We start from the raw sequence: 14,165 nt of genomic DNA on the forward strand, positions 1-14,165 counted from the left end.
GGTTTGTTCCTCACTTCTCCCAGCCCTGCTGGAGATAAGCAATCAGGTACCACTGAGGTAACCACTGCCACTTCTAGCTTAATGCTGACATTGCTCAGAGCCCTGCCTGCCACCCTTGAACTCCAACAATAAGAAGTCAAGAACACAGTGTGATTTGGATTTCTAAATCTAAACTGGGTCCTCCATCAGCACCCCAAGCAATCTGTTCAAAGATGAGGGAAGAAAGTCTTTCTCTCAGTGATGGTGCTGCATGATCTCTTCCAGCAGCCACCTATCCATCCTGCACCAAAAAATCAAGTTTCCATCTCTGGTGTGTTGGGAGCAGTTCCTAAATCCTCCACACACATAGGCTGAGATGGGGCATAAGGCCAAAGCTATAATTGGTGTTGTGACATCCCTGTGTGGTGCTCCAAGGGGAAACCACCCACTGTGCCTGTGTAAGGGTCTGAGCTGTGACTGCCCTGAGTTACCTGTACTTGTTTCCAAGGGAGACACCATAATTACACCACCATTGCTCAATCACAGTCATTATTTGAAAGGCCACATGCCTGACATGCTTCAGCAGCTCTTCTGCAGGGGCAGACAGGCTCAAGTCAATTCACTTCAGTGCTGTGTATTCCCAGCTGTCTTGCACGTGCTGTGTCCAGGCATGGGAACCAGCACAGACAAGGAGGCTACCTGCAGCAAGGATCATCGAGTCTGGCTCTCAAGAGAGGCCCTGTGGCAGCCCCTGCTCACTGCTTCAGCAAACACATAGCGAGCCTAACCAATGGTAGAAAAAAAGAGCTCTGGTTTGGGCAGCTCAGATGCCATGAGGACACAGATGTGTTGACAGGGCAGGTCAAAGTAAATACTTTGCACAGAATTTAGGCCAAATGAACTGGGGAGCTGTTTAGGTGATCCACATAAAACGTGTGGTTAAGACTTAAGTGTGAATATTGAAACAATCTATTTCAACTAGACCAACTTAATTATGCTTAATTATTGCTTTTCTTAATTATTACTCATGTTTAATTTTACTTGTCGCTCAATCTGTACATATCAGATTAAAATATAATGTACATATCCTACATCTTAAGACAAATCAGAGCGATCAAATCAGAGATGAGAGACAGGCCTGAGCAACTGGAGCATCCCAAGATTTGAGATTAATAAAGCTTGTGCTATTCCAGTAATTGACAGCAATGAAGAGGAAAAAGGAGTTGAAAAAGAGGGGGAAAATGGAGAAAAGGGAAGACACAAGAGACCCTTTTGCATTTGTACCTTCTCTTTTTGAAACTGTTTTCATTCTGCTCACAGTGGATAGACATGCTATTCACTTTGCAGAATTCTCTAATTGAAAATATTTATATTGCTAATGAACAACAGTGAAAAATACCATGGGTCAGCAAAGTTGAACTACAAACTTGGAAAACAGTGAATCTTCCTTGTGCTAAAAGCACCTCTTGTATACTCTTTGTATGGTGTAACACTAATCAATAGACAATAACTTGGGACATTTATGTGAGGTAAAGGGTTGTAGGAATGACTGACCTTCTGGTGTCCAAAGTGGAACATAATTATTTTATTTACTTGGAATTTCATTATTATTTTACTTTATTTTTACCACCACAACACAAGTTGAGTTAAACAGTGACATCAAGATTGGAGGCAGCCTGGGCTGCAGTGATAATGCACTAGTGGAGTTCACATCCTGAGGAATAAAGGTCATGCGAAGAATAAAATCAGGGCCCTGAATTTTAGGGGAAAAAACCCTTCCATTCCTTCAAAGAGTTAGTCAATAAACCCCCATGGAAAAATGCCCTCACTGGCAAGGGAGCAGAAGAGAGATGAGAGACATTAAAGGACATTTTTCATAGAGCATAAAAGCTCTCAATCCCCAGGTATAAGAAATCTTAAAGAAAATATGAAGATAAGAAATCTATAAGAAAAGGAAGACAAGAGACCATCACATCTGAGTCAAGATCTGCTAGAGAAACTAAAGGGCAAGAAGAAAATGCACAGGCAGTGGAGCAGGAACAGATATCCTGGAAGAGTGTAAGGACACTGCTCAGGTGCGTAAAGATAGAGTGAGGAAAGCTGTAGTGAAAGGAAAAGGGAGTACTGGTTAATTTAAATTGGAGGAGATTCAATTTGGATTTGATATAAGGAAGAAACTTTTTACAGTGAAGGTGGCGAAATACTAGAGCAGGTTGATCAGAGAGGCAGGATAAAGACCACTTTAGAGACTGAAGATAGTGAGGATTTATTTTGTCTGTTTTGATATAAACTTCCTAGGGAAAAAAAAACAACTTTGTGCTTTGGTTTCCCATTGAAAGAACATGGGGATATTCCACTCTTTATGAATACAGAGGAAGGATGTATTGTCTTGGAAGATATTCACTGCCACTACAGCATCCCATGGGCGAATGTCAGCCATCCCCACTCAAAGGTGTGCTTTGAGCACCTCCCACTTCACAAAAGCTGTCTCCAAATGTCTCCCTTCTACTAAACATCTGTGCATTTTCAGATAAACATTTCTGCACCATCATTTGATTTTTTCTTTCTATTTCCCTAACCTGCAAACCCACAGGCCAAACCCACAAGAAGATATAGGCAGTCTAGATAGCTTAAAAAGTGGCTGAATGTTGACAGACCAGAACTGCCCGTTGTCTTTCTTCATACAGCTATTGATTGATTTGAGGTAAGAAAGGGGCTTTTTGTACCATGCTTCTGCAGAAAAAAACAAAAGGTAAAAAGAAACCACTGACATGCAAAGGCAGATTTGACCAGGTTCTACTTCAGATGCTGAAAAATCCTTTTTCATCTTATACAAATGGAAGGAATGTTTTTATACACCAAGACCTCACAACAAATGTTCTTCTCACTTCCAGAAGATCAGAATAAACTAAACCCAGATGACTAACCTCAAGTGAAAGAGGAGGGGCCAGCATAATGTTACCTATTTTTTGACTACTCCTGCGCCAGGTGCTCATTCCTTTGCTGGTTTGAAAGCCTGCAGCTCTCTCCTGCTGTCTTTTGCCAGCTCACCACATCATCAGCCAAAACCAATGGTGGGTAGCCTCTGCAGCTCATCTAACCAGGCAGATGTAACGTCCTGCAGTCGCTGTTAACATTTCTTCAGGTTTCTTGCAGAATGATATTAGCTCTAAAGGGCTATCTCAGGTCTGTAATCTCATTGAATATTTAACTCCAGTGGTTTTTATCTTTTCTTCAGCAAAAACAAGGTCAAGCAGTTTATCAAGTCCAAAAAAGACATCAATGCAAAAGGGTGAGAAAAAAAAAAAAGCAAAATACTCTCTGTATAAAGCACTTCAGTGTACTCATGCAGCATATTAGAGAGCAAAAGGAGCTTTCTGGCTCCTATCTGGCTGTTGATGCAATCGTTAATGTGGTTTTGTTCCATTATTAATGGCACCAGAAAGATAAATCAGGCCCTCCAGACAAACTTGAGAGACGGTTGTTTCATATCTGTCAATGAGAAGAAAGGAAAAAAATCATTTAAAATAATGGAAATAAACAAAGGAAAGGGGAAGGAATACCTGAAATACTGAGCATGTAGCAGTAGAATCTGCAGATGTCTACAGCAGGGTAAGAATGGCAAAAATAAATGTTTTACAAACCTTGTAAGTCATTCCCAGAGCCTGGTCGTTTAAGGCCACTTTGGAATTAAACAAAGACAACCTAATTTTTTACAGTGTGTATTATACTACTTGATACATTTATGTTTCCTAGAACTGCTGGTTGACAAGCAGAGAAAACTAAAATCAGAAAAGCAGCATTAATGGATGAAAAACCCACAACCTGAAGAGGCATATCATTACCCTCATCTGAATGTGGTTGGACAGGATTTTAATAAAAACTTTGTTAGGAAAATACATCATGAATATATGCCAAGGTAAGTAAAATCAGCAATAACACTCGAATCTGGATTTTCTGTAAAGTTAGCTACCAAATCCTGCAGAAGAGCCAGGCAGGGTGCGTCCCTCTACTCACTTCTGGCAGAAACAATTTCCTTGCTGAAGCACTGCACCAATGCCCAAGCACTAAAGCCCAGGATGTCCACAGCATCTTCGTCAAACTCCAGCCCAACAGCAGGTGACATCATCTGCTGAAGCTCATCTCCCATTGCCTCTGGGGTGCTGGGAGGCAGGCAGGTGCTAGGGGGACTCAGAGGGGTCAAGCATCAAGGTTAAATTCAGTTAGATTGGTTGCTAATCAATAATCCAGCCATCATGAGAACAAGAGGAAATGACTGCAGGTTATGCCAGAGGACATTACTAAAAATTGCTTCTCTGGAAGTGTTGTCAGCCACTTGAAGAGGCTGCCCAGGGAAGGGGTGAAGTCACCATCTTGGAGGTATTTAAAAAACACGTAGATGTGGTTCTTATGGGCATGGTTTAGTGGCAGACTTGGCAGTGCTGGGTTAATGGCTGGCCTGATGATCTCTTCCTGCCAAACTGATTTTATGATTCCTTGAAGCCAAGTGATTCTGTAGTCCCTTGTTAATGGGGCTGTACCCCATGGCCTCCAGCACCAGCCCCCACAGTGCAGCTCACATGGCCACACTTCTCCACAGGCTGCAGGCAAGAAGACTGCCCTGAAAATTGCCCCTGCCTTCTGCTGCTCCCCTGCCTTGCCAATGGGCCCAGCTGTCACCCAGCACTGTAGTTTCACACCCCAATGCATTTCTGCTTAAGAGAAATCTCCTTCCTTGCAGAGGGAATGTTTGCAGCACAGAGGGAGGAATCACTGCTTCCAAGGGGCTCTCAGGGAAAGAGGAACCAGCAAGCTTTCAAATAAATATGGTTTATAATAGCTCAATTAAATGCTTTCTTAATGCTGAGAACTTTGTGATATGTATTTCTTGAGGTACAGTTTATATCAAAAAAGCCCAACCTCTAAATATTTTATAATTTTCCCTTTAAAAAGAAGGAATTTACAAGTTCCTTGCTGATTATTGATGCTGAACACAAACACAGAACTTCTTTTTATCACAGGACTGAACATTTGACCTATGGTAGCCAAAACTTACAAAATTTGAGAGGAGCTCCAAGCCTGTATGTCAATTTCATTACTAATATCTGTCTTTCCAATAGAGTGCATTTATTCAATGCAACCAGTTTGATACATTTAAAATCTGCAGGGTTCAATTAATTTTATATGAGAATATAGCTCATAAGTTGTGCTGCCAAAATAGTTCATTGGGCCATGAGCTCAAAAATAATTTAAATAAAGGCTGCAAGAAATAAAAAAGGAAAATTACACAGTCACATCACCATGAGACTTTCTTTAATGCTCTGAGGAATAAAACTGCCATTTTTGAAGTGATGGGATCAGGAGGAAACTTCATGTGGCAGAAAGAAGCACTACACAGTTCTTCACGGAATTATATTTTCAGCAGGGACACCCAGGCACAATGTCGGCCTGACACAGCAAAGAGGATTTGGCAAAGCACAGGAGCAGCTCAGACAGATGAGGCAGAAGGGAAGTATTTCATGGCCTGTCTCTGCAGATCAAGTGCAAACACACTTCCAGGCAACCCCAGCACCACGGCAGCCTGCAAAACCTATGTGGGATCCAACACTTGGGCAGTACATCCTCACTGACTTCTCTTTCCCTGCCCCATCATCTGAGTATCATCACTGAAACTTCAGGAAATGCACCAGAAGTTGGTAAAGCTGGAGATTTTTTTGCACCTGAACAAAATCTGGGCCCTGGAGTCCATGAAGATTGCACTGTCTCTTGTCAAGGCCTGGCTTAAGCCCTAGAAGTCCCCCCTGAAATGTGTATGAAAGAAGCTGTAATGCCATATAGAACAGGGCAGCACATGATAGCATCACACTTGGTTGAAAAGCCCCAGCAGGAGTGGGTCCCCTGCAGCTGAGCCCTGCACAAGCCTCGCTCCTGCTCAGCCCCCAACCCAGAGCTGTGTTTCAGCTACCCAGACCCGCCATGGGACTCACCTGTTTTCCTGACAGCCAGCCAATACATAAGGAAACCTGCATTATTCCCTAGGCAGCAGGGGGAAACTGGCTACTCAGCAGAGGTAGCTCGGGCAGATCACAGCTGTCCTTTATCACCTGGGTGATTGCCCTTTCCTCCCACTTACCCTGAGGAGCCTGTACTGACCAGCACCATGAAACATCTCTCTTTAATCCACAACTCCACTAAATAAACTTGAGGAGAGGGAAATGAAGGAAAGAGAATGGAAAATCTGCAAAAAGGCTGATCTGGTGTGTAACTCCCTGGTCAGAGGGGCAGGTCTCTTGGGGGTGTAAATGGCTTCTGGTAGCCTTATACCAGGATGCCTCTGAGCAAGGATGAATTTTCAGGATTGGGACGCTCTCATGTTTTCTAATAATGTTTCCCACTATCTCACACTGTCTGGTGCTTCTGAGAGAAGCACAAGGATTGCAAGGATTTCTGGGGACCTCCTCTGGACGACAACAGAAGGGAGAGAGGAGCACCTAGTGCATGTGCTGGGTACAGTGGGATGGGAACCAGCTTCATTTTCCAGCGTGCTCACCTGAGATAATCTCTGGGGACACAGAGATGTTGCCCTCCAGCCCTCTCCCCATCCCCGTCTCACCGACAGCATCACCAGACTTCTTGGAGCAGAAAAGTCAGTTTTAACACTCCGAAGTGAAATTTCCCTTGTGGATGCCAAATCACACTTAAAACCATCCTCCTCGGCCAGGTGTCCCGATCCCGGGCTCGGCTCCAGGCTCCGGCAGGGAATCGGCAGGGCCGGGCAGGGCTCCGCGGCCGCCCATCGCGCTCATTTCCCGGCTGGGCGATGGCCGGCGGCCGGGCAGTGCCTTTCCTTGCTCAGCCAATTGCATGTGCAGCCCGGATCGGAGATCGCGGGGTGTGAGCCGGGGGAGCGCCCGGGGGCCGCTGCGGGGGGGAGCTGGGAGCAGCCGCGGCGGGAGCGGGAGGAAGAGGAGGGAGAGAAGCGGAGGAGAGGCCTGGGGCAGGCAGCCCCCGGGGTCGGGCCGCGCCGGCCGGCCCAGCCACTTAAATGCAACCCCTGGGGCATCGGCTTCCCGCTGATGAGACCGCTGCAGGGCTGTCGAGGCCGGGGCGTCGTCGTGGGGACCGTCACCCTCTGCCTGGCCGCCGGGTGGGCTCTGCAGAGTAAGTGTCCGACTCCGTCCCTGCCTCCCCCGCTCCGTCCCCCGGCTCCTTCCTCCGGCTCCCCGGCTCAGCCCCAGCGCCCGGCATCCCCGGGGCGGTGCAGAGCCCGCCGACCCCCGCCCGCGGCCAGCGCTCTGCCCGCAACCGGGAGCGGCTGGGGAGGAGATCCCCATCTCCCCATCGGGACGTACCGACACTCAGGCAGGCATCGCTGCTGGTCAGGGGAGGCTCGTCCCCGCTCCTGCTGCTCGGAGGGAGCGGGGGAGCCGAGCAGGACCAGCGCGGCCGCGGGGGGAGCGCCTCACGCCCGCTCCCGGCAGGGGCGGCTCCAGCAGCCGCCGTCCCCGCGGCTGCTTTTCCAGGCACCGAGGGGACAAGGCGTGGAGGGGGAAACAACTCCGGTTAGTCAGCCCGAGAGGTGTTGGGTCACGCTGGGAAAGGCGGTGGTGAGGAGGGAGGGTGGGTTCCAACCCCACGGGAGGTGTGTGGGGATGGGGTAACACGCAGAGAGCCGCCGGTGCTCTCCCAGAGAGGGGCCTGAAGGAGCCTCCTGCCAGCCCCGCCTCGCCTGGGGACCGCGGTGTCAGCGCCACCAGGGACTTTGGTTTGGTCACCGCACTCCACCAACACAAGTGAGCACAAGCAGGACACCAAAGGGTAGAGAACCAGTCCGCAGGGTTTCACAGGCCCTTTTTAGAGCTGTCCCCCCAATTCAGAGCTCTTGCGTGGAGGCCCCTCGGTGCCAGCCTTTTTCTTCCCCACTGCAGGCCCAGCTGCGTTACCACGGCCAGGTCTGCCACGCAGAGCCACACTTCCCGCTTTGACTCTTGGCCAGGCAAATACTTGGGTGTAGAGCAGCGAGCCAGGACGGCAAACTATGAGCTCTGAGTGGCCCCTGTACGCTCTTCTCCTGGGTGCGTGTTTTACTGGGTGTGAAGGGGCTGGTTTTGCGAGCAGCAGAGCACAGAAACCTTGTGTAGGGTGCTGCCTGTGGGTGTGATGTTTGCTCTCCAGCCTGGTGCAACTTTGTTGGATTACACTAGTTCAGGTGATCTGCTTACTAAAAGTATTTTAGAATGGTTAGATACTGCACTGCTTTTTTTAGCTTTGCATGCCAGGTAGGGACAGGACATATTTGCAAATCATTTAATGGAAAGATTTGAATTCTTTTTTTTTTTTTTTTACATTTACCTTGCAATCACGTATTGGAAACAAAGCCTCTATAAAAACATGAAAGGGTCACTGAGGGGAGACACTCAGCTCCTGTCTGGTCAGAAACAGTGGGAAAGGCCTTTAAATAAACACATGGACCAGAAAACAATTGGAAAAATTTGCAGCGATTACCAGAGGTTCCCGGCTGTTCTGTTTCTGTAGCTGGCACAAACCTCGTTTTCAAAGCTCTGGTTAGTCTCTCCTGCACACAGGATGAACAGCAGACCACAGCTCAGCTGAGGATGCACTGAGCTGCCCAGAAGCATGATGTTCTTGCAGGGGGACTGGGCAGCATGGTTATGACAATGCTTATGAAGTGGGGAGCTCAGGAGTGTTGTCTTGGAAAAAGCCTAGATCCTATTTGGTACTGTAGATGAGAGCCTGGGAATTGAACTGGCTTCTTGAGCTCCCCTACCTTACCCTGACCAGCAGTTAGTGAATTCTGCTACAGATCCAAAATACAGCGGAGTCAGATTATAATTCACCCATCTCTTCCATTTGTGGTGGCTGTGAAATTTTGGCCATAGAGGGCTCTTATTTTAAGATTTTTTAAAAATAATATTTTTCCCTTAGACATTTTTTTCTTTGCATTTCTTAATCATTCTTCTCCTGGAAGTCTGTAGAACCTCCAGGATCATCCCCAGGTGTTCTGCTTTGCACTCATGCAGTGTAGCTGAGGGTCTCAGTCTCACACTCCCCCACTGGGTTACAGACATTTACAGGTCAGCATTTCTTTCTCTTTTTGCTCTTGAAGTTAGGCTGTTCCCACAGTAAGAGACTATAGCAGGTGAGCTGCTCCAAGCCAAACCAGGAAAAAGCATTCAGCCTTACTCTGTGCTTTATCTGCCTTTCGTCTGCTTTGATTTTTGTGGGTAGATAACAGGATTTCAGTCTTTAGCCAAGGGTCTCAAACGAGCCACTAATAAAAAGAAAAAATGTACGCCAGTTAGAACTCTGATCTTGGTGTTCATCCAAATCTTCATGCAGAAACACCAAATGCAAGCAGAAATTATTGCAGTTACACATTAAACTAAGCCGTCGGTTCAGTTTCACAGTGTCATGAACAGCTCCGTTATCACATCAGGAGGAAGTAGGTGAGAATTAAATATTCTTTTATATGCATTTTTGACCGGATATCATCAGGAACATGAAGTCCCTGGCTTCTCATGAAACATGAAACCTTTGGTTACATGTGATTTATCTGCACTGGCTTATTAACTGTCCACCTTTAAGAAGCTCATATTTCTAATGTTGATTACACATACTGAAAACACGACAAAGGCCTTGCCAAGACTTCACATACTTCTGCCTACTACAGTTCTTGCTTTTGGGGGATGGTAGTTAATGAATATGATAGACTACCTTGGACATGGCGACTAAACTTTCCTTGTAAATGCAGGATTTTTAAAGAAAGCCAGTTACCGATGAACAAAAGAACATTGCTCAGTTTTTGGAAAATGTTTTGCTTATCCAAAGTCCCTTTCTATGTGGTGGTAAAACATTGAAACACATTCAATTATGTGTCTTCTATGGTGGAAGCATTTTTGCTACCACAAATTATAAATGTGTATTTAGTCTTCAAGTATGTATGTTACTTCTATGGAAAGCAGAAAGAAAAAGGTATTGAAAAAAGCATAATGTATCCTTTCTTAAAACAGATCGCTGAGATAGGTAGGATAAATCACCAGGATACAGAGATCCCAATCTGCCCTGGACTGTTGGTGCAGCATCACTTCCAGGCTTACCACTCTCCTTTGTCTTTCAGCTCCTGGAGGAGTATCCTTAGTTGTCCCACAACCCAACATCAATGCAACAGTGGCACAAAACATCCTCCTCTCAGTTGAATACTCTTGCCAAGGCGTGGCTACCATTGAGTGGAAGCATGTGTCAAGCTGGGGCACCACCAGCATTGTTGAGTGGAGAAGTGGGAATTATGTCAACATATCCACGGTCTACAAGGACAGAGTGACTACTTTTGAAAATGGCTCTATACAGCTTCGGAATGTGGGCATGAGAGATGCCGGCTACTATTTTGTCACTGTAATGGAGGAGCATGGAACCAATGCCTATGGCACCATCATAGTCAATGTTTACGGTACAAACTAGATGGGACTTCTTGGCTTTACCCTGTGTTTCAGCATCAGTCTGCTTGTAATCAATTTTATAATATTCTTTTTTCATTTTCCCTACAGAGATTATCTATGAAGATTTGCATTTTGTAGCAGTTCTCTTCACATTTCTCGCTGCAGTATCTGCCATTCTAATCTGCTTCATGTGGCTGTGTAATAAATCTCTGCATCTATTTCAGAAGAAAACAACACACAAACTAACAGGTATTTCTCTAAAAATGTAGTCAGGGTGTAGAGTCTTCAAGCCTGAAATTTGAGCCTAAAATTTGTACCATAAAGGTGCTAAACAAGGCCACTGAGAAACAAGACTGAAGGGCTCAGATCAGTTATCCCGTTCTAACTCCTTACTAGCTGAAGGAACTGAATAACAGGTGTGTAGTTGAAGAACAATCCACAGGACATTTACCTTATATGTTTTCACATTAGAAATAATAAAATACTTCCCAACATGGCTGATTGCAAAACTTGGGGAGAAAAGGCCAGAGCTGCAATGACCCCCCCCCTCAAAGGGCAGGAGGCAAAGTCAAGAGCATAAGCAACTCTGAGTTCACATCAGGAGGGTGTATTCTAGGGGAAAATATTCAAATTACCCTTGAGAGTGGCCCCTACCTCAGTTCAGTTCTCAGTGGAGGATTGCATCTCCTCCTGTCAAACCCCCTCTTCATCCGTACACTTTTGCTTCAGTTGCAGACTCCAGCGAATACTGAGTAATATCAAAAGCTGACACCAAAGACAACAGTCACAAAGAGCAGGTCAGGGAACACAAGGGCTACACTGAAGGGACATATTAAGAAATTTCCAAGCCACTGACAGGGATATTTGGCCTAGGCAGACAAGGTGCACGTTATGGGCCTGGGATGAAGCTCTTAGGCACATCTTGGAAATGGGAGGTTTTCTTTAACAGTTCAAAATATTTTAGGTATTTACCTCCCTTCTTTCTAAGTGCAGATCCACTCATGGTTTCTTGCCCTCTAGGTAAAAGGTCTGTATTTCTTCTATAATAAGTGTTACATTACAACAAGCAGCCTAGCTATCAGTATTTTGCTAGACCAACACAGACAAGCATTCTAAGATTCATGGCCCAGACTTCATATCAACTCTACAAAACCCAGAAGAAGAAATTAGCTTGGTTTGAGCTGCTTCCTCCTGTCACTCACCTAAAGCTGTTAAGGGCTGCTGCTGCTTTCATGGTGTATACACCACTCACAAGCTTCTGTAGCTACTGAAAACTTTCCTATCATGCCAGAATATACATGATTTTGTTTAAAGCCTCTTCCTCCAGTGGAAGCCAATCTTCCCACAGAGCTGAACTGAATAGACATTTTCATGTAACATATGGCAGAGTTCAGGAAAGCACAGTTCCAGAAATTTGTTGTGTGATGTCCCAGGAAATGGTCTGAAGGAGAGACCTAATTTCTGCCCCAGTTGTATCTCAGAAGAGCCCATCTTTCAGAAATCTTGAAGAGAGATGTAAGAACCGGCCCTATCGACTTAGTTTCCTTAGTGCCTTTAGCCTTGTACTGGAAGAGATTGTTGTCACTTTAAAGATTGTGAGAACCTCTTTATGCAGTTAAATATTTTGAAAAGATGTATTTAAACCTAATTTTAGATGAGCAAGCTTGAGCTAATATTAAAAAGTTGAAAATGTCTCAGCACAGTTAATTTTGGAATGTTTGCCTTCCAATCCATTTGCCAATCAATAACAATATCCTTTTATTTACAGCAAGTACAACAGAAGAGATTGAACTGGAAACCATCGAGTGTTAGCCAAGGACTGTATCATAATAACAATTCTACCTCAGGAGAAAGTATTGGCCAAGAAAGCAAGAACAAACCTAGAAGGTAAAATGTTTGTGACTACTGCAGAAACATCCTGACTTGCAAAGTAATTAAACCAGCAATGTCTGATGGAGCTGTTTTGACCTGGTAAATTTTCGGTTCTGCTAGTCAAGGTCAGAGTAAAAAAGAGTATGCTTCATGAACACATTTTTGTGGCTAGCTAATAAAATCTACAGCCTCTACCACTCTTAAAAACAACCAACCAACCAAGCCTCTAAGATCAACCCATAAAGGAAATTATCATGGTCTTGAAGGACACCTGTATTTTGGATACAGCAAGTCTCCTATTACAGACAGAGTGGTCATTAGCATCCATCAACATAATAAATTAAATATCTAATTACAGTATTACATTAAAAAATTAATTGCAAGCATTGAATTCTGTTTATTGCACCTGTGCTGCTACTTTTGGGTGTAAGGAGCTTCCTGAAGCTCTGAAGACAAACTACAATTTTTCATGAGACAAAACTGACTTTGAAAGAATGCTGAGCTGGTCAAAGTTCTCCCACTTGTGTTTCCAATTGTTTACACTGCCCCAGGATGGATGTTAACACACATTTTATGACATTACTAGAGCAGGTGGTTGTACAAGGAACAGTGTAGGCAGGTACTAAAGAGGACACTGTCTATAAAGATAGAGAAGGGAGGTCAGATATATAAATATAAAATACTGATACACACAACACCAATGGGGGGGCAAAGTACTGAACAGTTTTGTTGTGAAAGATGTCCTTTGCAGACATAGCCCAGTGATGAACAATCTATCAGAAAAGTTAAAACAGCATTACTTTGAAATACAGTATTTACAAATACAGTTCTAAAACTGCTCTTGTTGAGAAGCCACCTTTGCTTTCCCTATGTTGTAAGAAAATATGAAGTGACCTAATGTTTTCTTGAATCTGCATATTGCACATATTGCAATTCTCCATCTGTAGATCTGTTGGGTGAAATAATATTTGTGTTTGTCAGTGAGAAAGCAGTAAACTGACCAAGTTCCAAATTATTCTGTTTTGCTTTTGTAATGAGCATTTTGCAGTGTGAAATAAACTTTGAACTTGGAAGACACCATGGACTAGTCTGTGCCTGTAGATTGCCATGTGGCTGTTTGAGTTGAACTGCTGCTCCTACCTTTGGCACACTTCATCTCATTTGTTTGCAAAAACCTTTTACAGGACAGGCTGACAGAGCTTTCCCTCTGGTCAGGGACTGGGATGCTCAAGTGCAGGGGTCCTATAGGCTCAATTTGGGAAAACGTTCAGGGAATTTCTCTCCAAGTGCATAATGATGGAGGTAAGTGCCAAACAAGCCAAAGCACCCTGTGCACAATACCTTTAAGCCATCCCATACTGAGCTGGCCATTTCTAGGACAACGGGCCTCTCTCCCACTCATAAACTGAGATACCAGATTCAGCTGTTTGCTCCTTCCTACATCTAGAACAGGTCAAAAAAGGTGAGAAATGAAATAAGTATCAGATACAGCACAGAAAAGTAAGTTTATTCCAATTTTCTGCTTTAAATGTGTATTGCCCATACTTTGTGTCTTTGAGTAAACTGAGCTTTGACAACAGGGAAACTGTAAGTGCATCTATTTCAATCACCAAACTTGAATTACTTGGTAAAGTATGATTATAGAATACTGAAAACATTGTTAGGGGTTCTTTTAGGGCTCTAAATCTTAGACTTTGAATGAATCTTAGACTTTTAAAGCAAAAATCATTAAAGCACTTTGAATGTGAAGCTAGGTATTAGGCTGAACTGAACATATAGCAGGTGGTCTGCCAGACTTAGAAAGTACAAAAAGTGCAGCTTACACATAAAACTACTGTTATCTGCTAACACTGGCCT

General features: G+C 44.5%; 1 protein-coding gene and 1 long non-coding RNA gene across 3 annotated transcripts; one reads left to right on the top strand and one right to left on the bottom strand.

The window, feature by feature from the left end:
• Nucleotides 1–1,542: 1,542 nt before the first annotated feature.
• Nucleotides 1,543–6,954, bottom strand: LOC107205070. The gene is made up of 2 exons (XR_001521835.3): nucleotides 6,530–6,954; nucleotides 1,543–3,471 (listed from the first exon to the last, which is right to left on the bottom strand). It is a non-coding gene; the product is annotated as an uncharacterized LOC107205070 (long non-coding RNA).
• On the top strand, nucleotides 6,954–13,388 carry VSTM5 (V-set and transmembrane domain containing 5). Of its 2 annotated transcripts, none has more exons than XM_015629170.2 (4): nucleotides 6,954–7,140; nucleotides 10,118–10,447; nucleotides 10,545–10,685; nucleotides 12,205–13,388. In XM_015629170.2, exons 1-4 carry the CDS (start codon nucleotides 7,056–7,058, stop codon nucleotides 12,246–12,248), a joined length of 600 nt encoding a protein of 199 aa, XP_015484656.1. In that variant the 5' UTR covers nucleotides 6,954–7,055; the 3' UTR covers nucleotides 12,249–13,388. The 2 variants fall into 2 exon arrangements, with proteins under 2 accessions (XP_015484656.1, XP_015484664.1); XM_015629178.3 differs by lacking the exon at nucleotides 6,954–7,140 and adding an exon at nucleotides 7,971–8,054.
• The last annotated feature ends 777 nt before the right edge of the window (nucleotides 13,389–14,165 follow it).

This window comes from Parus major, chromosome 1 (genome assembly GCF_001522545.3).
Source record: "Parus major isolate Abel chromosome 1, Parus_major1.1, whole genome shotgun sequence".
Classification (NCBI taxonomy): domain Eukaryota; kingdom Metazoa; phylum Chordata; class Aves; order Passeriformes; family Paridae; genus Parus; species Parus major.

What these genes read in the sequence shown, in the direction of transcription:
- VSTM5 (XM_015629170.2), top strand. Translation starts at nt 7,056, where the DNA reads ATGAGACCGCTGCAGGGCTGTCGAGGCCGGGGCGTCGTCGTGGGGACC. An exon ending in CGCCGGGTGGGCTCTGCAGA is followed by an intron (nt 7,141 to 10,117) that starts GTAAGTGTCCGA and finishes TTTGTCTTTCAG; the next exon opens with CTCCTGGAGGAGTATCCTTA. An exon ending in CATCATAGTCAATGTTTACG is followed by an intron (nt 10,448 to 10,544) that starts GTACAAACTAGA and finishes TTTTCCCTACAG; the next exon opens with AGATTATCTATGAAGATTTG.